The sequence below is a fragment of the Rhincodon typus genome, chromosome 4 (assembly GCF_021869965.1).
Source record: "Rhincodon typus isolate 14 chromosome 4, sRhiTyp1.1, whole genome shotgun sequence".
Classification (NCBI taxonomy): Eukaryota; Metazoa; Chordata; class Chondrichthyes; order Orectolobiformes; family Rhincodontidae; genus Rhincodon; species Rhincodon typus.
In genome coordinates, this window is record NC_063335.1 from 80,740,713 (window position 1) to 80,765,423 (window position 24,711).

The 24,711-nt window shown below is 38.8% G+C and overlaps 2 protein-coding genes and 1 pseudogene across 2 annotated transcripts in view; 2 read left to right on the forward strand and 1 right to left on the reverse strand.

The window, feature by feature from the left end:
- The window catches only part of LOC109911180 (cyclic nucleotide-gated cation channel beta-3-like), a 95,415-nt gene extending 89,953 nt beyond the window's left edge, over positions 1-5,462 (reverse strand). Inside the window, exons 1-2 of the mRNA XM_048596143.1 lie at positions 5,437-5,462; positions 4,874-5,040 (exon numbers count right to left, since the gene is read on the reverse strand). Of these exons, the coding sequence (XP_048452100.1) occupies positions 4,874-5,040; positions 5,437-5,462 (193 nt within the window). The remainder of the gene's footprint in view (positions 1-4,873; positions 5,041-5,436) is intronic.
- Positions 1-24,711, forward strand: part of cnbd1 (cyclic nucleotide binding domain containing 1) — a 138,954-nt gene that overhangs the window by 13,236 nt on the left and 101,007 nt on the right. The gene's annotated exons all lie outside the window — the stretch shown is intronic.
- On the forward strand, positions 23,595-23,713 carry LOC125483042 (annotated as a pseudogene).

Consider the following 24,711-nt stretch of genomic DNA (forward strand, 5'->3'; position numbering starts at 1 on the left):
AATAATGGATGCTTGTCAGAACTGTCTGATGATAATCTTAAGTCTATTTATAGATTGGAAAAATCTGATGGACTTGGTAGATTAGAAGATGAGTTTAAAAAAGGTTTTTGGGATAGTTACCTTGAACAGCATGTCTAGTAGCAACCAGAGAGGACTGGTATACCAGAGTGGGTATTATCTAAGAAGACAGGATTAATTAATGATCTCATGAAGTTGCCACTAGATAATAGTAACCATATATGATTGAAATTTAGATTCAGTTTTTGACCAAGGTCAGTGAATCAAAGACTAATATGTTAAACTTGAAGTGGGGCAATTATGAGGGCATGGAAGCAAAGCAAGCTGGAGTAAACTTCTAAATTAAATAAGGGATGGGTGAATAGAGATACAGTGGCAGATATTCAAGGGGAAACTTCAGAATATACAGAATAAGTACATCCCAACAAGCAATAACATTTGTAAGGGGAGGATGCATCACCTGTGGGTATCAAACATGGTATTGAACTGAAAGAAAAAGGATATAATTGTGCAAAAATTGTTGGCAGTTCAAAAGATTGGAGAGAATATAATAAGCAGCAAAGAATTATTTTAAAATCATAATGAGAGAAAAGAGTATAGAGATATCTAGCTAGAAATTTGAAAACATATAATGAGAGTTTGTAAGGATATTTACAAATTAACAAAAGTTAACAAAGTGAATGTTGCTCCTGTGGAAAGTGAGTCTGGAGAATTAATAATGGAAAATAAGGAGACTGCGGAAGATTTGAATTGATATTTTTCATCAGTCATTACTGCAGAGGATATAAGTAACGACCCTGAAAAGGCTGTAAGTCAAGAAATGGAAGGGAGGGAATAAATCAGGGCAGTAGTATTAAGCAATACTAAACAATACTCTGTGGGAATTGTGGCCTAGCAAGTCTCTGGGTCCTGATGGACTTCATTCTAGGATCTTAAAATAACTGAGACCGTTGATGCGATAGTTCTAGGTTGTAAAATACCCTACATTCAGTGAAGGTTCCATTAGAATGGAACATGGCAAACATAACTCCTTTATTGAAAGAAGACAGGAAATATGAAGCAGGAAACTTTAGACCAGTTAGCTTAATATCTGTCATATGGAAGATACCATTAAAATACTATAAAGTTCAAGGCAATGAGGCAGAATCAAAATAGAGTTTTGAAATAGAAATTATATTAGCAAATTGATTCGAGTTCTTTGAGAAAGTAACATGTGCAATAGATAAAGGGAACTGGAGGATATATTGTTCTTAGATTTCTAGAAGGGATTTGATAAGGTGCCACCTCATAATAAATTGTGGAAAATCGAAGTTCATGGTGTAGTTGGTACCATATTAACTATAGAAGATTGGAAACAAAGTAGGCATAAGTGGGTCATTTTCTGGTTGGCAAGACGTAGCAAATTGTACGTCACAGGAATCAGTGCTTGGGCTCCAGCTTTTTACTTGGATGAAGGGACCAAAGAAATCTTTGTCAAATTTGCTGATGACATAAAGATAGGTAGGAAAGTAAGTTGTGAATAGGACATAAGGTGACTACAAATGGTCGTGTATAGGTTAAATTGAGTGGGGAAAGATCTGTAAAATGGAGTATAATGAATCAAAGAATAGAATTGTCCATTTGGTGAGAATAATAAAACCAAAGCATATTATTTAACAATGAGAAATTGAGTTCTGAGATATAAGGAATCTAAGTATTCCAGAGAATTAATCTCCAAAAGTTAGTATGCTGGTACAGCAAGAAATTAAGAAAGCTCATTGAATGAAATGTTATATTTTATAGGGAGGGGAGATGATTATAAAAGTAGAAAGATTATGCTTCAGTTATAAAAAGCATTGATAAGAATACATCTGGAGTACAATATATAGTATTAATCTTCTTTAAGGAAGGATATAAATGCATTAGAAACAGTTCAGAGAAGGCTCACCAAACTAATACATGGAATTGGAAAGTTATGAGGAATGGCTGGACATGCTAGGTTTATATCCATTGGAGTTTAGAACACTAAGAAGCCACTTGAATAAAACTTGAGAAGATATTCTAAATTCTTTTGTAATGCTCCATTATTCAATTTAATTGGTAAATTTGGTTTTGCTTAATAGATTCCATAGTGTCCAAAAAGGGCTGTTTTCTTATGTTGCTTTATAAAAACGGCAAGGATGAGAGATCGTAGGTTTTGGGTATGGATTTCCTTTAAGTTCTTAGTCTGTTGTTTAAAAAAGGGTGACGTTGATGAAATGTGTGAAGTGCAATAAATACACTTGCTTTGTATGGGATGTGGTGAATTGGCTTTCACTAAATGTCATCATGCATGAAGAGTTAACAGGAATGGAAGGCAGTGAAATGAACTTTGATGATAATCAATTGTGAATTTTCATTGAGTAATTAATTGAACAATGAATCTTTGAACTCAAGTAATGGATACCTTTGCATAGTGTTAGGGAGAAAGTTTCAGAGCATGAACCTATATTTATAAAATGCCTTTGACAAATAAAACATTCCATGAAACTTCACCACCAGTATGGGAAGGAAGATTCAGTTTGAAAGTGGCTAGAGAATAGTAGAGAAACTATAGTAGAGAATTCTTAAGGGACATTGAGTTGTGTTATAATTAAGTATTGTGATAGTTCAAAATAGTAAACAAGTTAAAGTATGAAGAAACACATCTTAGAGAAGATAGAAGATAAAAAGAATAAAGCATATTTACAATGCCTAAATGACAAAGAATAGGAAATTTGCAGTTGTTTTTATTAAACATAATGGGCACCAAGTCAACAATTAAAAGTCAGATGAAGACTTCTAGAAGGAGATAACATCATTTTGGGATAAGGGCTAGCAGATTTAATATAGAGGTAAGGAGAAATTATTTCTCTCAAAGAGTCATGAACTGTGGAAATCACTACCCCAGACCATGGTTGATACAGAGACAGAGTAAATTTAAGAAGGAGATAGTCAGATTTTTAATTAGTAATGGTTGAAGAGTTATGGCCAGTGGGCAGGACAGTAGAGTTGATGTCAAGATGAGATTAGCCATGTTCATAACAATTTGGCAGAGCAGGCCTGAGGGGCTGAATTTCCTATGCCTGCTCCTGGCCCTTATATTCTTAGGTTCTTACAGACCTTTCAATCAAATATGTAAACTTGGTTCATTTACATAGACCTATTTGCTTCCAGCTACCTTTGTTCTATACTTTCAGTCTGGACTCTTATATGATCCTACCCTTCAAAAATGACAATAAGCTGTATTCTGCAGTCTGTTTTGCTGCTGTGATGCACTTTATATGATATGATCTGCGAGTATATCATGCAAAACAACACTTTTCACTATATCTCGGTACATGTGACAACAATAAATCGACCTCAAAAAGGCTCCAGCCTCTTACTACTTGGGTTCAGAGAAGGCTGTTTCAAGAAATTGCTTTCTGCCATCCATTGGCCTCTTCATACATTTCCTACTTGTTGCAATGTCTGAAGTGCTCCTTGGAATATCCCAAATGCTGTCTGCATAGACGTGCAATCAAAAATTCATAATGTTTGCTATAGATGTCCTTCTGCAGTCCTTGCTGATATGATTGCCATACTTGAATTCTCACTCTTAAATTGTTATCTATTACATGTAGTTGAATTGCTTCACACAGTTTCACAGACAACAGAATTCAAACTTGATATGTGAATGTAAAATAGGTTGGGTGTCGGAGAGGCAAATTGAGTTTTTTGATCATAGTACGATAGGTGTTATCTGTGGTATGAGATGCATTGGGTGCAAAATAGGGGAGTCTGAACTGTGGTTGCACTGTGATCAAATATAATTTTGGAATTTGATGCAAACACTTCTTGGCAAGTTATAAGTATGAAATATTTTAGTGCTGTCGGCGAATCTCCAGTGATGTTGTTCAGAAGTTAGTCATGGGAATTAGTATGACTTTGAGCTATAATTATTGTGCTCATCATGGAAGAATAAGCAGAACAGAAATTGACAGTTGGACCTTAGCAATTCAAGCCACAATGCCAGTGGGAGAATTTAATACAGGTGTTACAGTGTAACATATTAAAATAAATAAAAACAGATATTACTGTTATCCTTAATGTAATAATAAATATCACAGAAACATTATCAATGTCACATAACATAATGACATCATGGCCATAGAAATCTGGAGTGTGAAACAGGGAGACTCAGGAAGTTACCTATCATTTCTGATAATCACTGATTTTTAATTTTTAAGTCATATTGACTTTTTTTGGATGAATGTTCCTAATGCGCCCTGTGGTAAATAGCCTCCTCACTTTGAAGCACTAATAAAGTGAAGAATGTTTTTGTATATAACATTTTTTTAGTAGATGTCAATACCGGACCCCAAGCAGCTGACTGCAACCATCACATTTCTGAATAAAGGTTATATTTTTCAGTGTGTTGGCGTGAAGCTATACATCCTCCAGTCATTTTCTGAGGGAAGGATAAACTCATGGAATAAGAAAAAGCTATTCAGATCATTAAGCCTGTTTTACCTGAAAACTATACGTATCTACTCTAGCATGTAGTCTATTCGACTCATTTAATTCCTGAGAGGTTCCTAAGGAAAGAAAAGATTATTTCATTGTTTGAACCTCATTCCTTAATGTTGAAAATCCAAAATTGTGAAATATTCTCAGCTATTTATGTTTCTAAATCATGTTAAATTGATTAATATGATGAAAATAACATTGGTCTCTGAAATCAAGTGTATATTATTAGTTACATTAGCTCTGAATATGTTACTGATCAGTTTACTTAACTAATTTCCCAGCCCATTAATTACCATGTGCTGTGTGATTCATTAGACACCAGCCCTTTGGCTCTAAGGATTGAACTTACAAGCTGGTGGAGTTTCTTCTGATGAAGAGCTATCCTGACCAATCAACTGTTCTTTGTACAATGATGTTCTTTCCCGCATGCGTGACACTAAGCTTTGGAGTTGTGCATCGGCAACACGACTGAGAAATATTGGTTGTTGTTGCTCACATTCACTAGAGGATGAGATGCTGCAAAATATAAATTTAAAAGTTAAAATCAACACTCTAATGTTCAATACTGAACCAATTCATTAAACTACATGCAAAATGCACTAATCAGGCTTTTTGCTGTTTAATTAATGAATTAGTGGCTATGTCCATACGGTTATAGCAGGGATGTGGAATATATATTCAGCATACCCAGTTTGTGATTTCAGTGATAACACAGTGTGGAGCTGGAGGAACACAGCAGGTCAGGCAGCATCAGAGGAGCAGGAAAGCTGATGTTTCTGGTTGGAACCCTTTTCTGAAGAGGGGTCCCAACCTGAAATGTCAGCTTTCCTGCTCCTCTGATGCTGCCTGACCTGTTGTGTTCCTCCAGCTCCACACTGTGTTATCTCTGACTCCAGCATCGGCAGTTCTTACCATCTCTTTGTGATTTCAATGGCCATTTTTCTATTTCTGAAATGAGATGGTGGCAACCATTTTCTGTTGAAGATTGTAAGAATCTTTGGCAGTTATAAGTTAAATACTGACATAGTGCAGGTCAGTGTGAACTAATTGGACCAGAGCGTCTGTTTCCATGCTGTATGACTCTATGACTAGAAGACTCCTGGGCTTGACAAGAGTGAATCACCAATGGGAAGATATTACACTTTCATTTGGCATGGAAAGAATTCATAGGAAACACATGAGACTTTGCTGTAAGGAGTCTGCCATTCTTGATAACAGAAATCTGGTCAAAAATTCAGAATGTGTTCACTTCATACACCTCTCAATTCATACAGGGCCTCTTAACTTCATGAGTGTTGATGTTCCAATGCTATACTCCTTTCCAGACATGAAAGAATAGTTCTTCAAGGAGCTTTACACTGTTTTCAAAGGCTATAGGTACATAGGATCACTACCTCTCTAAGTTTTTCTCCAAGTCAGTCACCATCTTAACTTGGCGCTATTTTGTCATCCTTCACGATTGTTTGATGAAAATTCTGGAACAATCTCCCTAATAGCACTATGAACTTCAGATGGTTTAAGAAGGCGGTCATAAAGCCATAAGATGTTGCAGCAGAAGTAGGCCATTGAATCTATTTAGCCATTCATTAAGATCAGAGCTAATCTGATAATCCTTAACTCTAGTTTCTTGCTTTATCCCGATTACCCTTGATTCCCTTATTGATTAAAAATCTGTCAATCTCAGCCTGGAATATACTTAATGACACAGCCCCAACAGTCCTCTGTAGTAATAAATTCCACAGATTCACTATCCATTGAGAGAAGCAATTCAACTTCATCTCTGACTTAAAAGGGTGATGCCTTACTCTGAGATTACGCCCTCTGGTCCTAGAAATAACCTCTTCATATTTACCCAGTCAAGTCCTCTAAGAGTCTTAAAACTTTGGTCTGCACTCATTCTTCTAAATTCAGCCGTGGCCTGTAGAATTCAATCAACAACTAACCTAATAGTTAATTAACTAGAAATAATGATGTATGAATTATTCTTGGTGAATGACCCTTCTTGATATTAAATATATACTCAGCTGTGCATGTTTAAGGAAAACCTTTGCTGAACTGTTGAACTCTAAAGTTGCAGAACTATTACTCACTGTTTGGCATCACGACCTTTCTACTCTGTAGACTTTCAGTGCACAATCCCTGTGTCCACAATAATGTACAATACAAACTGGTGTGTGGAGTGGCTTGCACCAGAAATTTTTTTCACTCTGTGATGCTATTTTAGAACCAAACAGAATGATGGGCATTTCAGGTGTGAATTTCATAGCTTTTTATAAAGATCGTCCATCACTACAATCTGCCAAGTTAAATAGCAACTCATCAATCCAGGTGACAGCACAGACTTGTGGTAGATGTGCTAACATTGAAGCAGCGGATCCAAAGTATTAAGTAGGATCCAATATTTGGAAGATGGTTTGTGTTATGCTGTAGTATTATCAGACTAAATCATCTTCCTTCGATTCTACACAAATACACAAAGATAGTTTCCTTAGTTCACCCAACACTTGAAAAGAAAAGGAATGAGAGGATGCATAAAGCAAATTAATTGCAATAGCAGAGAATTGCAACAAAACAGCCGACAAGTACACTGATACAAGTCATGAATGAGAAACAGCAGCTGAATATTGTTTGAAACTTGTGTGTTTGTTAAGGATTCAAAAAGGATTTTTGAATCTGAAACCGAAACAGAAATTGCTGGAACAGCTCAGCAGGCCTGGCAGCATCTGTGAGAGAAATCAGAGTTAACGTTTCGGGTCCAGTGACCCTTCCTCAGAACTAATTGTAGCTGGGAAAACATTGTTTTTTATGCAGAGGATAGGGTTGGGGTTGAGGGGAGGAGGAGTAAACGATAAGTGGAGATAGAGCCCAAAGAGATGGAAGAACAGCTGGACAGATGAAGGAGTGGTTAACTATCAGCCTAGGAGAATGAATAGCTACTAATGGAGACTATTAGTAGACCATATGATAACAATTTCACTTTGAACTTCCATTTCGCTTTCACCTCCACTTGGTCCACCTCTGACTTCTCTCTTTCCTTCCTCGACATCTCTGTTTCCATTTCTGGGGATAGGCTGGCCACCAATATCCACTGCAAACCAACTGACTCCCACAGTTACCTTGGCTGTACATCCTGCTTCCTGTAAAGAATCCATTCCATTTTCCCGGTTCCACTGTCTCCATCACATCAGTGCTGACAATGCCAAATTTGACAAGCAGGCCTCTGAAATGTCCACCTTCTTCCTCAACTGAGGATTCTCCAGCACCATAGTTAATAGGGACCTCACCAGGTCTGACACATTTCCTGCACTTTAGCCCTCACTCCCTGTCTTCCCTCCCTCAACAGCGATAGGGTTCCCCTTATTCTTACCTACCATCCCACCACCATCCACATCCAAAGAATCATTAGCTGCCATTTCCACCAGTGAGATGCCACAGCCAGACACATTTCTATTTTCCTTCCCTCCCTTGTCATCCTTCCACAGGGACTGTTCCGTTTGGGAGACGGTGGTCCACTCCTCCTTCACTCCCAACACTCTGGCCGCAGCCCCATGGCACCTTCCCCTACAAGTGCCGAAGATGTAGCACCTGCCCATTTACTTCCTCCCTCCTCAGTATCCAAGATCCCAAACACACCTTTCAGGTGAAGCAGCACTTTACCTTGCACTTCACTCCATCTAGTCTACTGCATTCGTTGCTCACAATGTGGTCTCATCTACATAGGGGACATGAAGCGTAAACTGTGTGACCATTTCACAGAATACCTGCATTCTGTCCACAAAAAAGACCCTGAGCTTCCAGTTGCCACTTTCAACATACCATCTTGTTCCTTAGCCATCTCTGTCTCAGGCTTGCTGCAGTGCTCCAGTGAAGCTCAACACCAACTGGAAAGACAGCACCTCATTTGCCACTTGGGAAACCTACAGCCTTCTGGACTCAATACTGAGTTCAACAATTTTAGGACTTGAGGCACCTTACCTGTAAAGTGGGGCAAAAATCCCCATAAGTTTATGGACATATCTACGAGTAAAACCCTCTGAGGACTGAAGTTGTGGAAATTACATTGGAATAAAGTCACTGAAATTTTGGGAACTCAAGAAACCATGGGCCGCACCTGAGTCAGGAAGAGGCTGGCTGGGACAGACTGGGAAATATACAAATCCAAGGGCAGATTTCTGGAACCGGGGTTAGCTTGCAGAAACTAAAGGTAGCCCCCCCATTCATGCCCCAGCTAAAAACAATAGAAGCCAGTCTGCAGGAAACAAACAACTTCAACAACTTCAGACCTTTTGGAGTCTACAGAGGTACAAAGCCATTCAATTTCCCATCAGTGCTCTGGCACAAAAATACTGAACATTCCACACCATTGTGCTACATGCAAATCTGTTTTACTTTGGATATAAAAACATTCACACCATTATACGAAACTGAACAGATACTCATCCAAGGAAAATGTTGGACATTCCAAACTCATCAAAACTATTCACCTCAATCAAAAAAGGATTTGCATCTACTCCAGTGCTCAGGAAGCCCATTCAGCCCCGAGAAGGGGAACAATAGCTCAACAGATAATGGGGAGGCGATGGCCTAGTGGTATTATCGCGGGACTGCTAATCCAGAGACCCAGATAACGTTCTGGGGACCTGGATTTGAATCCTGTCATGGCAGATGGTGGAATTTGAATTCAATAAATATCTGGAATTAAGAGTTCAATGGCGACTGTGAATGCATTGTCAATTGTTGGAAAAACCCATCTGGTTCACTATTCCCTATAGGGAAGGAAACTGCCATCCTTACCTGGTCTGGCCTACATGTCACTCCAGACCCACAACAATGTGGTTGACTCTTAACTGCCCTCTGGGCAATTAGGGATGGGCAATAAATGCTGCCTTAGCCAGCGATGCCCTCACCCTGTGAATGAGTAATAAAAAGCAGATTTGGCAGGAGATAAGAGGGCCTGTAGTTGGGTACAACTGGAGACCCTGAGCCCAGCACTAAAGAGAAGGAAGAGAAGGAGAAAGAGAGTGATACCAGCCCAGTGATACCAGCAACACACCCCGACTCCAACATGGTGTGTGTGCTCTGAGGTGGGCTGTGTGACGAAAGTTTGAGTCTGAGTGAGAATCAGGCCCCACTCGTGAAGGAAAGGATCCCTCGCAACCACTGAACACCAGCAACTAACCACGAGCCTCCACTCAACGTCTAGAGGCAACCGAAGGCATCCAGATACACAAGACACCGAGCAGGGCAACACCAGCAACATCCATCACCATCACCATCTGAGACAACAACCCACTCGCAAGGACCACCAGAAAAGAAAGAAACCCATGGTACTCTCCAGTCTGGTCCCACACATCTCACCACATCAGCGGACACCACTCGACTGACTGTTACTGGTACTTGCAGCCTTTTGCAGAGTCCCAGCTATGGCAAGCGACCATGGATAAGAGCCAGTCAAAATCGCGTTTTCACACCAGGGTGAGCCTCAGGTCATCGAGACCGTCTAACCCAGCTTGGCTAGTGTATGATAGGGGAAGATGTGGTTCGGGAAGGCTAACGGTGCAGGGCACCCTTCAGGAAGGCAAGTGGAATAGGTGAGTAGGGTCTCGCGCTCTCCTTCTCTCTCTCTCCCTCTCTCTCTCTCTCTCCCCCTTTCCCCTGTTAGCATAAGTAACAGACACCCACTGTCTCTATTTACCCATTGGATCAAGTCTTGGCTGCAAGGCTTAACTGGGGATCAAGCCAACTAGGAGATAGTTCTCTGTCAGAGATAGGTGGGTTTTTAATTTTGATATCCACTTTCTTGTTTTCTATAAATATATTACAATTTTCTTGTTTGTTCATTAAAATCAGAGTTTTCTTTGCCTCTGAAGCATCTGCCTCCTGTGCTTTCCTCCACACCACATTCCACTACCTAAGCCCAGTGTCAGAACCAGGGAGCTGGTGATCAATAAACCAGGCAGCACTCCCTACATACCCCAGCCCCTACACACCAGGCTTTATTATCACATAGTCTATTACATACAACCTATTGTTAGCCACTGATAGTCCCCATTCTTCTAGGCTGCTCGTTATTCACTCCTTTCTCTGTCTAACTGTTCTTCTCTTTCTTTGGGCTCTATCTCCACCTATTATTTACTCCTTACCCCCTCTCCCCACACTATCTTCTGCATATAAATCGACGTTTTCCTAGTTACCATCAGTTCTGAGGAAGGATCACTAGGCCTGAAATGTTAATTCTGATTTCTCTTCACAGATGTTGCCAGACCTGCTGAGCTGTTCCAGCAATTTCTGTTTTTGTTTCTGATTTCCATCATCCGCAGTTCTTTCAGGTTTTGAATCTGAACCAAGTCCCCGTTTGGGAATTTTCTGAATTTCCCAGCTAGGATTATTATTATCCTCATCCATGATGTAATCAGGGACAGCTGTTGTAATTGCAACAGTCTGCACTTAAAGTTTCCCTCCACGTCTGCCATATTGCAAAGGAACTCAGATCTGAATATCTAGAAGATGAAAACCAGAATCCATAGGTAAATGTCAGTTCAGCTGGCCTACTCAAACCAGACCATCCTTAAATCTTACATCCAAGAGCACAAATGAGTTTTGAGCATTCATTACAAGTGTTAGAAATCTGGAGCATTTCATCACTGTCAATATTATTTATTTTTCCGTAAACCCATTCAATTAGTTCGGAAGCAGAACAAGGTTGTTCCTTTGATTAACATTTGAGAATTAGCTTTTAACATGGTTTTTATGATGAAGGGGAAGATTGTCAACGTGTCAATTTAGTTTCATATGGTCCCAGATCACACTTTAATAAAATATTTTGAAGAATAAGGTAAGAATTTTAATGTCAATTCAAATGCTTGTGCATAATAAGGTGTTAATTTGTTCTCATTGAATGCTACTTACTGAAATCCAACTTCATTTTCCATTGATGCAGGTTCTGTTTGTAAGCTTGATTCAACTCCCTGTTTGGAGACAGTTTCATTTGCTGTTTGGGACTTTGGTTCTTTAGTACTATTCCAACAAGGAGGAAGCTGGGACATTGCTGCTGAAATTTGTACATGTAAAATCATTATTACATGCAACATGTATCATTTTAAAATATTGTTTCAAAATTGTAAAATATTGAAAGCAATCTGTTTCAATTAAGACATATAATTATAAAATTTCTGAAATGAATATTGATATGATCCTCATGGAGTCAAATAACTTTAAACAAGAGGTCTGAATGCTCAGTGACTAATTTAAAGGAATTGTATGACAACGTTTCAGATTTTAAGACCAATACTTTAAAAAGCCAATGAGAAGCAACATTGACTAACCATTATCAAGCAAGCAACTGATATTCTAATATACAGAAAACATAGGAACGTAGCAATTAGGAGCAGGAGTAGGGAATTCAGTCCTTTGAGCCCACTCTGCCATTTAACCTGATCATGGCTAATCTTATCCTGGTCTCAACTCTACTTTCCTGCCCACTCCCCATAGCCCTTTATCCTGCTTTTCAGCAGAAACAATTCTATCTCTTTCTTGAATCTGTTGATTGATTTTGCTTCTAATGTACTGAGGCAGTGAGTTCCACAGTTTCGCAGCCCTCTGAGAGAAATAGTTTCTCCTAATCTCTGCTTTGAACCTGCCTTCTTTTGCTCTGTATCCATGATTTCTTAATTGAGAATGTCCCATAAGGGGAATCATCTGTTTAACATCCATCTTATCAATTCACTTTAGCATTTTCTGTACCTTAGTCAGATTCTCCCCTCATTCTTCTGAACTCCAGGAAGTACAAGCCCAAGCTATTCAACTGCTCCTCATACAACAGCTCCTTCATCCTTGGAATCAACCTGATGAACCTCTTCTGAACTGCCTTCAGTGCTGTCACATCCATCCTCAAGAAAGGAGACCAAAATTGGACACAATACTCCAGGTGTGGTTTTACCAAAGCCTTATATAATTGGACCAGTACTTTTATAATCCAGTCCTTTTGCACTAAATGCTAGGATTCCACTTGCCTTTCTCACTATATGTGCCACCTATATACACACTTTGTGCGATTCATGCAGGACACCCAGCTCCCTCTGCACTGATGCACTTTGAATCTGCTTTCCATTTAAATAATATTTTGCGCTTTTATTATTCTGGCCAAAGTGGACAACCTTGTACTTATTCACATTAAACTCCACTTGTCAGATTCTGGCCCATTCTCCTAGCCTATCAATATCAAAACACAATACTTATTAATGGTTTAAAATGGATAATAACCACACAACTCTTATGTGTATATTAAAACAACTCTCCACAGGCTTATACGAATATAGGAAATGTTACAGAGCCAACTCATGGCTTACAATGACATCAGGTATCATCATTTTTTTGAATCATGATTTCAAGTGAAAGGTGTAGCCTTCAGTTTTTGAAGATTTTACAAAATGACTGCTCCAGGGATTTCTACTCCTGGCAATAACCAGGGTAAATGTTCCTTGGATCACCACTGGAATAGCCTTAGGGATTGTCCTCCCGCCATATTCTGCCACCAAGCTTCCAGAGAACCTGCAATTTTCTTTTCTCTCCTGATCAAATCAGTTGTAATCTTTCCCTCTCTGAAATACCCAGCTCTCTGTTTTGAATGAAAACTTGCAGACCGAAGGACTGACCACTGTTAGCTTGACTAGGTCTGTCTTGGTAGTCAGATGTGGAGGTGCTAGTGTTGGACTGGGCTGGATAAAGTCACACAACACCAGATTATTGTCCACTAGGTTTATTTGACAAGATTTCGGAGAGCTGCTCCTTCATCGGGTGAAGTCATTTCACCTGACAAAGAAGCAGTGCTCCAAAATCTTGTGATTTCAAATAAACCTGTTGGACTATAACCTGGTGTTGTGTGACTTCTGACTTAGTAGTCAGAAGTGAAATATAGCAAATTTCTCCCAGTGACCCCTCTCAACCTGAGCCTCCTTCCTCAAAGTTTTTAAAGCATTGTGATTCAGAATGATTTATAATAATGTAGAAACCAATTTTGTTAGTGGTTAAATAGCACTGCCTTCTGGCTGTAGTCACTTTCTTGTGATTCAGTCATGCATTAAATTTACTGAACTCCTGTAACTTTTTACAGACATTCTGATCAGAATACACCTCACTATATTTGAGTTATTTTTGAACAGAGAATGTGGACACGCATTCAAACATCACTAACAACAGGATAAAACCTATTTGTGGAATTTTGTGAACATTCGGCTGTAAACTTTAAATGTAAAACAGCTTTTGAAAGCTATCAATGCTTCCAGGCCTTGCAGCAATGGAGGTATTAAATATACCGACCGTCAGATCTATAAACAGTAACTGCTCTTGTTCCAAATTGATTCCATATGGAGAATGCGAAATTAATTGCATGGTTTTCCTTCCAGTGACAATATTGTAAGATTAATTATTTAATAAAGTGTCATGAGAGAGTGAAAACTGGCAGACTCAAATAATTGACTACAGTATCTGGCTACAAAAAATTATCTATGATAGTAGTTCAAGAAATGAAGGCAAAAATTAGTCATTTCTTTATAAAAATTACAGGACAAATAATGGAAGCTATCTTTAAAGCCATTTTCCTCAATTTCACATTGGTAGTGGAGCCATTCAAACAGGAAGATCTACAGTTGAACATTGTTTTGGAGTTGAATTCTTGGATCTAAACTGGGGCAATAGGAAGATAGAAGCAAAGAAAATACCAGCAGGAGTAGGATGTTTGGCCCTTTGAGTCTGCTCCGCAATTCAACATGATTGTGGCTGATTATCTAATTCAGTATCTTGTTCCCACTTTCTCCCCATACTCTTTGATCCCTTTGATCTTGTGAACTACATCTAACGTCTTCTTGAAAATATTAAATCCTTCTGCCTCAACCAGTGAATTCCACAGAATCACCACTCTCTGAGTGAAGAAATTTCTCCTCATCTCCGACCTAAATGGCTCACTCCATATCCTTAGACTGTGATTTCCCAGTCATCAGGAACATTCTTCTTGCATTTACCCTGTCTAGCCCTGTTAGAATTTTATAATTTCCTATGAGATTGCCCCCTCATTCCACTAAGTTCCAGTGAATATAGTCCTAAGCGATCAAGTCTCTCTTCATATATCAATCCTGCCATTGTGCAGTTCCTGTAATCCTTCCATAGCTAGGACATCCTTCCACAGATAAAGAGACAGAAACTGCATACTGCGTAGAGCAATGTTATGCCACAATATCCCGATTCATGAAAGAGAGAGTAAACTTGGAATGATGGCTTTTCCCTATCCAGGAATCTGAACAAGAAATACAAGTGTGGACATGGGGTAAAAAGAAACTTTAAATTTTTTCTGAAGAAGGGTCCAGACCTGAAACGTTAGCTTTTCTGCTTCTCTGATGCTGCCTGGCCTGCTGTGTTCATCCAGCCCTGCACCTTGTGACATTAGATTCTCCAGCATCGGCAGTTCCTACTATCTCTCACTTTAAATAAGGCACTAGGATGTCAATTTACAGGTAGCAGCGTAATAATCTTACTGAAATCTCCAGAGTAAAGTTTTGGGGGCCTGAGTATAATTCGCCAATGGAACTTAGATTGATGTAAAAGATTGGGTCATTAATTATTCAGAGGAGGAAATCAGACATCCTCACTTGGTCTGACCTGCACATGAGTCTGGATCCCTATTAACGTACTAGCCTCTTGATTGTATTCTTAAATGCATCAAATAGCTACAATGTGTTGAATGACAAAAAATTCATTCAGACTGCCTAACATTGATCTCAATAAAAACAATGACAGCCACCCTACCCTGCAAAGTCATCCTTAAGAGCATCTGGGAATGTGTGGCAAAAATATAGGCAAGGTCTCAGGCTCCTTCATCGGCATATGTTGTGTCCTACTATAAGGACAGACCAACAAGAGGTGTTGGCTGCACAGTATTACACAGTGGGAGTGGAATCATTCTGAGAGGCCTTAACATTGAATCTGGACTGCATGATGTCTCAAAAATGGGGACGTCTCCTGCTGATTACTGCCGATGCCCTATGTTAACTCATTAATTAGTTTTCCTCCACATTGAACATCATTGGGAAGAAGCACTGTGGGTAGCAAAGACACAGAATGTACTCTGGTTGGGTTACTTCAAAGTTCATTACCAAGAGTAGCTTGGTAGCATTGGCTTAAAAGGCCAAGTCATGAAAAACATATCTGCTGAATGGGGCAATGTGAAAGATATAGAAACAGTGAGCGGGAAAAAGAATTATACCCAATTACATCATCATTAACCTACCTGTTTTAGATTGCAATTGCCCATGACAGAATTTGAGGAGCTACCATCACTAAGTTCTTATACAGCCAAAGTTTCAAGTTTACATTCAGGATACCCTCTAAGGTGTTGTATGACAGTACCGTTGTGCAGAACAGATCCAGCAGCTCAGAACTGGGCAGCTTTGAAGTATTTTTTTTTTGTTCGAGGGCGTAATAGTCTAAAAAAGGTCTGAAAATTTTATTGTTTCCTATCAGATTGCCCCCTCGTTCCACTAAGCTCCAATGAATGTAGTCCTAATTGATCAAGTCTCTCTTTATACATCAGTCTTGCCATTGTGCAATCCTTCCATAGCCAAAACATCAGAAAAAGAGACAGAAACTTTCCTAGTAGAGCTACGTTATGCCACAATATCATGAGTTATGAATGCTTGGTTGTAGAGTGAACATAGTGTGCATTGGTAGACTTTCGTTTGTTTTGAATTGTTCATGACTCAGCATGGTAACTAACAGAGCTTCATAGGTTTATTGGGTGTTCTGGAATCTGCTTCTTTTAAGCATAAAGGAAACCCCTTTAACTGAGAGACTTTTAGTCTCTGGGTGGTTTAATTTCGTATTATGAAGGTCTTGTAACAGTGTGGCTGTATTGAGCAGTGCTCCTGAGATGAGAAGGATTTCGTGAGTTAGGTCCTTAGCGTGAAGAGTTAGTATTGTTTCCAATCCAGATAAAGACCCGAAAGTGATTATTTAAGATAAGTGCGGTGAAGCTCAAGTGAAGAAGCTATCACAGTTCCTGTTTAACAACTGAAGTCCAAGAGACTTAAACCTACTGAGATGTTAGATACAGGAATACTGGTATGAATATTATATAAGTCGTGTTTTAAGGACTGTACCACAGCTGTTTTGGGCATGATACAAAAGCAGTTTTGTTTCTTTTTGATTTACAGAGAAGTGCTGTGGGGATAATGGGATTATAGCTTTACTGTATGTTTCAAAATCTTTAAAATTGCATTATAAGTACATAGTTTGGATTAATATATTTTATCTTAGTTCTTTTGTAATAAGTTTCTATTTTCTTGTTAGGACATTGCAAGCTTATGTTTCAGCAAGAGACAATTTTGTTAAAAGCGAAACAAATAAGATCATGATCTATCAAGCTGGATTCCTGTTTGGGATCTGACTTTTCTGGTAATAACATCTGCTGGGACCACAACTCTTAGCCTTGAATGAGCCAGTCTACATTAAGTCTAGCGAAGCGAATTCCAAAGAGTCATGACCCCCTGAGAGAAGAAATAATTCCTTGTGTCTGTCTTAAATATCAAATCCCTTGTTTTTAAACTGTGTCCTCTGGTTCTAGATTCTGTCATGAGGGGAAAAATTCTCTCAGCATCTATCCAATCAAACCCCTCAGAATCCTGCGTATGGTATTTATAGTGAAGCATGGTGAGCATAGTGTATGTTGTGGTCATGTCTACCAGAACCACCTCAGGTGTCTCTAGTAGATTCACCACCATGAATCTTTTCTCTTGGTATTAGTCTGAGTACGGCTACCTAGTGGGGAAGGATCCCACACAAAGTCTTTGGTAGAAGAAAGCCTCCTCTTGAATAAATAGCATAGATTTATTAAATAGTAATTAATAGCTAGTGACATTGTGTATAGGTCACATGATATTCTCTTCTGAGACATCAATCATGACTTAAGAGCAATTAAACTTTACTGTTAGTTACATGGAATTTAACTCTTTAAATTGCAACTCAGCAAATTTCCAAAATATTGGAACACTGGTCAGCCCCTCTCTGCAACAGAACTTTAGAACCTGATGGGCAGATCATATCTCATGACATCAGTTAACTCTTTCAGGTACTAACTTTTTTCTTGGGGCCAGTTGGCATTCTTCAGAGACCTACAAAATCTTCCCCTTGTTTAGAAATATTATGTTGACCGTTGGCATTTAGCTTTTACGCTGACTCAAGGTTCTTCAACATGTTGTACAATTTAAGAATGAAGCATGCTTTTCTGCTCAGAAGTGATAGGTATATGTTTTTAATGATATACATCACTCCCACATTGTATCAATTTCTGAATTTTGTGACTACTCTTAACATTCTTTTGATTTTCAGCAGTGTCCTGCCTACACCTTGCAGTTCTTTGTCGGAAAGTTGTAATTTAATTCTCTTGAATCAAGAGGTGATTTCAGATAATGCACTAACACTTGCCCTGATGTTAAGTTTGAACTTCATGAATAACCATTCACTGCTATAATCTCCATCACATTTAGTTCAGAGGAGTAACCAACTACCATTGGAATGATTGAGTCACATTTTCCAAAGATAAAGTATCATCATATAATGATATGTATTCTAATGAAGATAATCTGGCATTTCAGCCAATGGTGCATGCTGTACGATGATAACTTCCTCATGCTTACTTGCACAAAGAGGTTATATGATTCACAAGATAATGGACTTATGTACATTCTCTGGAAACATCATACTTTCTTTATAATTTTGTGTTGATTTAAAGCTGGACCTTGTTTCTGTTTACTCTTTAAAACGTATTTTTCTATTTGCTCACGTGATGTGGGTGCTGCTGGCTCGGCCAGCATTTATTGTCCATCCATGATTGCTTTTGACAAGGTGGTGGTGACCTGCCTTCTTAAACCACTGCAGTCCACGTGCTGCATGTAGTCCACAATTCTCTTAGGGAGGGAATTCCACAATTTTGACCCGGCGACACTGAAGGAATGATGATATATTTCCAAGTTTGGATGGTGAATGGCTAGGAGAGAAACTTGCAAGTGGTGTTGCATTCTGTTTAACCTGGGACATAGTACTGATGTAGACCACTGCCTGTGCTCAGACTGGGTATGTCTACTGGTATAGCCTTCTTTGGCAGTCCACAGGAAGAAGGATGACCTTCCTGTCCACCACTCCCAGTAGTTTCAGTTCTCCATTCACAAAGTGGGGAGTGAACTTACCTTTCTGGGAGGACCACAGTTTAGGACCAGTTCCTTGCAAGCAGCACCTGAAATCATGTGCAGCTGGTTTTTAAACATGGCGGCAGTAAAGTGAATGTAAGAAGATCCTGGCAACGGTGAACTCACCCATCTCTCTGGCCACGTGATTGCACTAGAAGAACACAGTAGAGTTTGTCTGGATAATTAGTGAGGTGAAGAAAGGAAGATTGCGTGAGAAAGGTCACTGTGAGCCAGAGCAGACCAGATGCCATCAATCTCAATCAACAAAACACTTTAACTGCAAATCAGAAAATTTCTCCCTATGGATTGATTGTGGACTTCTTTCGTGTATTTTCTCAAACATAGTACTGAGCTTGTATGTTTTGGCCAAATTTCCGAAACACATTAACAGTATTTATGATAATACTTTTACCACAAGACTGTATATATTAATCAGTCCATACCTTGTTTATACTGAGTATTCGTGGAAGCTGATTTGAACACTGTATCTTTTCCCTCAGCCTTCCAGGAATCATTTTCACTTGTTTTAATTTCCTACAAAAAGTGGGTTAAACAAGGGAGAGAAAATGACACATTATTTATATAATGGCAGAATCCATTGGAAAAATCAATTAGTTATATACTGACCTGTTCCTTTGATTTTTGGTCTTCTTGCTGAGTTGTAGCCTTTTTAATGTTTTCCAGCTCGTCCTGTTTTGGTGTTACTTTTCTAACCCATATTTTACGAAACATTTTGTGGCGATGCTTTAGCAACACCAACAGAAACAATCTAAAGGCATTTTGCTGGCTCAGTTTAAAGAAATGAATAAGATTACATCTTTAATCATGGCTTACTCTGGATTAAACTCACTCACACTTAGCTCTCCCATTGCGATTTCAGCACAAAAGCTCAGTCTTAGTTTAGAATACAAGTTAGATTTCAATTTCAGTTTCCTTGCTTAATCTTTTAATATTTAGTTAATATTTCCAACAGATACTACTATTGTACTTCTCTTAACGCCATCACATGAATTACATTACATTACATTAATTACATACATTACATTGAGTAGTACAAACAAGTTCCTAAAAGTGGCCACTGAAGGTGAGGAGCACCACAGAAGCCACCAAAATATTTTAGACGGAATGAGCTTTAAACGGTAATTTTCACTGAATGTTGAAATTGTTCCATCAGTTTATGATTTATTTATATGCTGGGAACTCATTGGAACAGAGTGCACAAGCATAAATCAGTTCTCACTTTAAAGTAATACATTTGTCGCGATTTGAAATTTCAAAAGTTGCATTCCGATGTTTGGCGTTTAAAGGGAAACAATTAGAACAAACTCAATATGCAGAATGGCCTCTTTCTGTGCCAGAACAATTCTATCACTCTGTGCGGAAAATTTCAGCATCAGCAACATTATTGGATCACCACAGTTGACTTCAGTGTCACTTGCCAAGGGGGAGTGACAGTCAAGGTTTCTATTTTGGATTGTTACACAAATCCTGTGATAATGCATTAGTATGGGTGCTGTGTTATGACAGAATTGGGCTGATATACGTTCAAAGGCACATAGCCTGGTGATTCTGTTTCTGGCTACCAGTGGATTCAAGATATATAGAGGATGTCATAAGTAACAGTGTCATGCATGAGTGCTTTCAGAAATAGAAAAAAAAATGTTCTTTTTAATTTTTGCAATGTAGGAATATATTATCTTGCTGTAAATTTACTTAATGCTGTTTGTAACAAATAATGTTAAAACATTAATGGCATTTTGGAATTGGTGACGAGGCAAGTTTACGAATTTAATTTTCATAACTTTAGCTAATATTATTTGTATAATTAATGCAAACATCAGGCATATATGATAGATAGGGTTAGCATAAATTTTCAAAGCACTCTATTTAATTACAAAGCAAAATTTCTACTTAAATAAGAAGATTAAGTCAAAGCAGACCTATTATTGTCTAATTAACTACTTAGCAGTTAATTCCTTCAAAGCATGAAGAAAGACAATTTTTAATGTGACAGAATCTTCAGGCACACTCTTATAATGTCAATGCAAACTTAATATATATTTGTTGCATTCTGGGTGATATTGAAATTAATTTAAGAAGTAGAGTAACTAAAAAGTATTTTATCTAACAATTTATTTTTAAAACCAAGCCAGCAAGAGATTTTCATTTGTGTTACCTAAACCATTTATCTTCTTATAATGGATGAGATTGTACTGTACTATGTCACAACAAATTATCTGCCCAATAATTGCCAACTTTGAAATAGTCCACGTATCAAATACAAGCAAAAAGTAGAATGGAAATTTAAAGATTGGCAGATTGACGATGAAATCACCTTTAGTAAATATGGTTAGTACAGCAGAAGACAAATTGGAACAACAATAATGGATAAATTAAACCAAGAACCTTATGGAGCAATTACAAGCTGCTTCAAGAGTAAATTGAAATGTCATTATGCAGTGAACTGCCCAAAGAGGAATGGTCTTGATGGGTAAAGGGATCAAGGGTTATGGGGAGAAGACAACAGAGTGGGGTTGAGAAATATATCAACCGTGATTGAATAACAGAGCAGACTCAGTAGGCTGATTGGCCTAATTCAGCTCCTTTATCTTATGGTCTTATTGAATGAAGTGAGTTCTGAAAAGGTGATGAAAATGATAAGAAATCTGAACAAATTACATTGGCTACAAGGAGACTTTAGTCCTGTCACGAGTATGTTAGTCACAGTCTCCTATAACTCTGCCAGGCATGATAGTTCTTATGCTTTGAAAGTGTATTAAACAGATTTGTTCAAATAATGGCTAGAAATTTTTTCACTGGGCTTATTTCGCAACTGTTGCATCTGCCGATGTAGCAGCAATTGATAGCGGGGTCCTGTGCTCACTTCGGAAAAGTAAGTAAGGACTTAGTCTCCCCTAGCGCTGGGCCTGGTCTCTCCCATGCTGGGCTTGCTTTCCCCCACATTGGGCTGACTCTCTATGTGCTGGGCTCACTCTCCCTCACTCTCCTCCACCATGAGACTGTGTTGGGATAACTCGCCACTGCTGATGCTGTCGAAACTCTTCACAATAAGCAAGTAAAGTAACAGGTAAGTAAAAAAGAAAAAAATGGAAAACAAAAAAAGAGAAATAAATGAAAAGCGGACAGAGTGGACAAACCTTCAGCTCAGGAGCCCTACTCCGCTACCATCTTGATTCAATTGTTTTTATTATGGTCACTGCCTTCTCCTTAAGCACCCTAATTAGGCCTGCTTCATTATGCATCACCAAATTCAGATTTGCCTCTTCTCTAGTGGGCTGTACCATAAGCTGCTTCAAAAATAAATCTCAGAGACATTCCACAAATTCATTTTCTTGAGTCCGCTGCCAATCTGATTTTCCCAGTCCGCCAGCATATTGGAGTTCCCCATGATTATTGTAATAGTGCCTTTTTTATGTCCTGATTTATTTTCTTCACCACATCCTGAGTACTGCTAGGAGGCCTGTACACAATTCCCATCAGGATCTTGTCTCCTTTGCAGTTCCTCAAATCTTCCCACACAGATTCAATACATTCTGACCCTATGTTGCTTCTTGCTGTTGATTTAGTTTCATTTCTTACCATCAAGGCAATCCCGTCCCCTCTGCCCATCTGCCCGTCCTTTCGACAAGATGTGTATCCTTGGCTATTTAGTTCCCAAACCTGATCCCCTTGCAGCCAAATCTCTGTCATACCTACAACATTGTGGCCATCAATTTCCATCTGTGCTACAAGCTCATTTGCCTTATCCTCATTTTTTTTCTCTGGCCTACATGAAAGCTATTGTTAGGTGCCTGTAGACTACTCCTACTAGTTTCTTCCTTCCTTTGTTATTTCTTACTTCCAACCGTGTGGATCTGACATCATTTTGATCTAAAATCATTTCTTGCTAGTTTATTAATTCCATCTTGTACTAACAAAGCTATCCCATTGGCCTTCCCTTCCTGTCAAGCTTTTTGAAAGGTCACATACTTTTGAATGTTCATCTTACACTTTTGATTTCATTGTGACCATGTCTCTTTAATGGTAATAAGGTTATATACCTATTAACCTCTATTTGTACCATTACTTTATTTATTTTAATCTGAATGCAGCGTATGTACATTCAAGTAAAAATCAATTATTTTTTCCTTATTTCCTTTTGTTCCCCCTTTGTCCCTATTTGCCACCATTTTTATGCTTGAATACCATGTCATTTCTGTGCCCCTCTGGCTATCATAAAATAGTTTTGCTTCAGTGCTGCCTTATCCTTTTGACTTGGTTAATAGGTGAAAAAATAGCACGGGTGATTTGGTGATTGGAAAAAACAGTTCAGTTATGGCTATAAGAACAAAAACAAAACACCAAGAAAAAGAAATGAATGTGAGCACCAAGGGCTCTTATGGTGCAGCAGTAGTGTTCTCTGAGCCAGGAGACCTGAGTTCAAGTCCCACCTGCTCCACAGGTGTGTAATAACATCTCTGAACAGGTTGTTTAAATGTACCTGTATGTGGAGACAAAGGGGCTCTTATGGAGCAGTGGTAGTGTCTTGCAGTTCAAGTCCCACCTGCTGCAGAGGAGTACAATAACAAGCAGGTTCATTAGGAAACTGTTTTCTTTTAGAGAGAGGGGAGATTGGCTGAGGCCTAGATCAGGTTTCACCTTAATAAATATAAAATTAATGCAAGGAGTAAAGGGGCTCTTGTGCTGTAGGAGCAGTATCACTACATCTGGATTAGGAGACTCGGGTTCAAGTCCCACCTGCTGTGGAGGTATGTAATAACACATCTCGACAAGTTGATTAAGCAATATCTAGAATCCAAGTATTACCTCCTTGTTATCACATCTCAGATTTTTGACTAAGACCAAGTGTGATATCTGTTTTTTATCAGTTTAATATCTGATATGTCCCTTATCTGTCAGATTCATGTGGTGCAATGGCAGTGTCCCTACCTCTGGGCTAGGATACCCAGGTTCAAATCCCACCAGAGGTGCACATAACATCACTGAACAGGTTGGTTAGAAAATTGTGATATTTGAATATGAGGGCCAATTGTAATAGTTCCAAATTTGCATATGAATACAAAATTGGTGGGAATGTGAGTTGTGAGGGGGAGTGCAAAGAGGCTTCAATGAGATTTGGATAGACTGAGTGAGAATGTGGCAGATGGAATACAATGAGATAAATGTGAGGTTCTCGACTTTAGTAAGAGGGATGGAGATGCAGTGAATTTTTTACACGGTGTGAAAGAAGTGTGTTGATATACAAAGAGAGTTGGGAATCCTTGTTCATAAGTCACTGAAAACTAACATGCAGCTGCAGAAAGACAGATGTTATGTTGGAAATGGAAATTGGCTGCCGCTATATCCACTGCTGTGGTGGAGCAATGTTTTCTTTTGTGTCTGAGGAAGTAGACTCTACTTCTGAGTGATGTAAGTTCTTCAAAGCACAATTACATTTATCAAGCACTTACACAAGCATGTTAAAGACATCTGTGATCATAGAATTCTGCATGTGAATCTCATGTGGAATTAAACTCCTGGCCAGAAGCAATCTTGATCATACCATTACAAATTCATTCTGGCCATCTCTCTGAATTGGAAGTAACAACAGGCAACCATCTGCGTTCCATAAATCTCAAACATAATTCCAAATTTCATAGGCTGCACAAGGGCCTCAGAATTGCTTTGCCCTCAGTATGAACTGTAAGTATTTCTTTAACATGCTCTTGTGGGCAATACTGCTTTCCTTAATATTGTGGGGACTTGGGATGGCAGCTCAAGGTTTCAGCAATCCTACAACATTTTAATTGCCTACTGTATTTGCACTACCTGGCTGATTAAACATTATGATGTCAAAGGTCCATGTGGAGACATCCCATTTCCATCTTTGTGGGGGACCTACATGTCCCACTGTATTGAAGACAATGCTAACTGCTTTTCGTGTGGTTGTAAC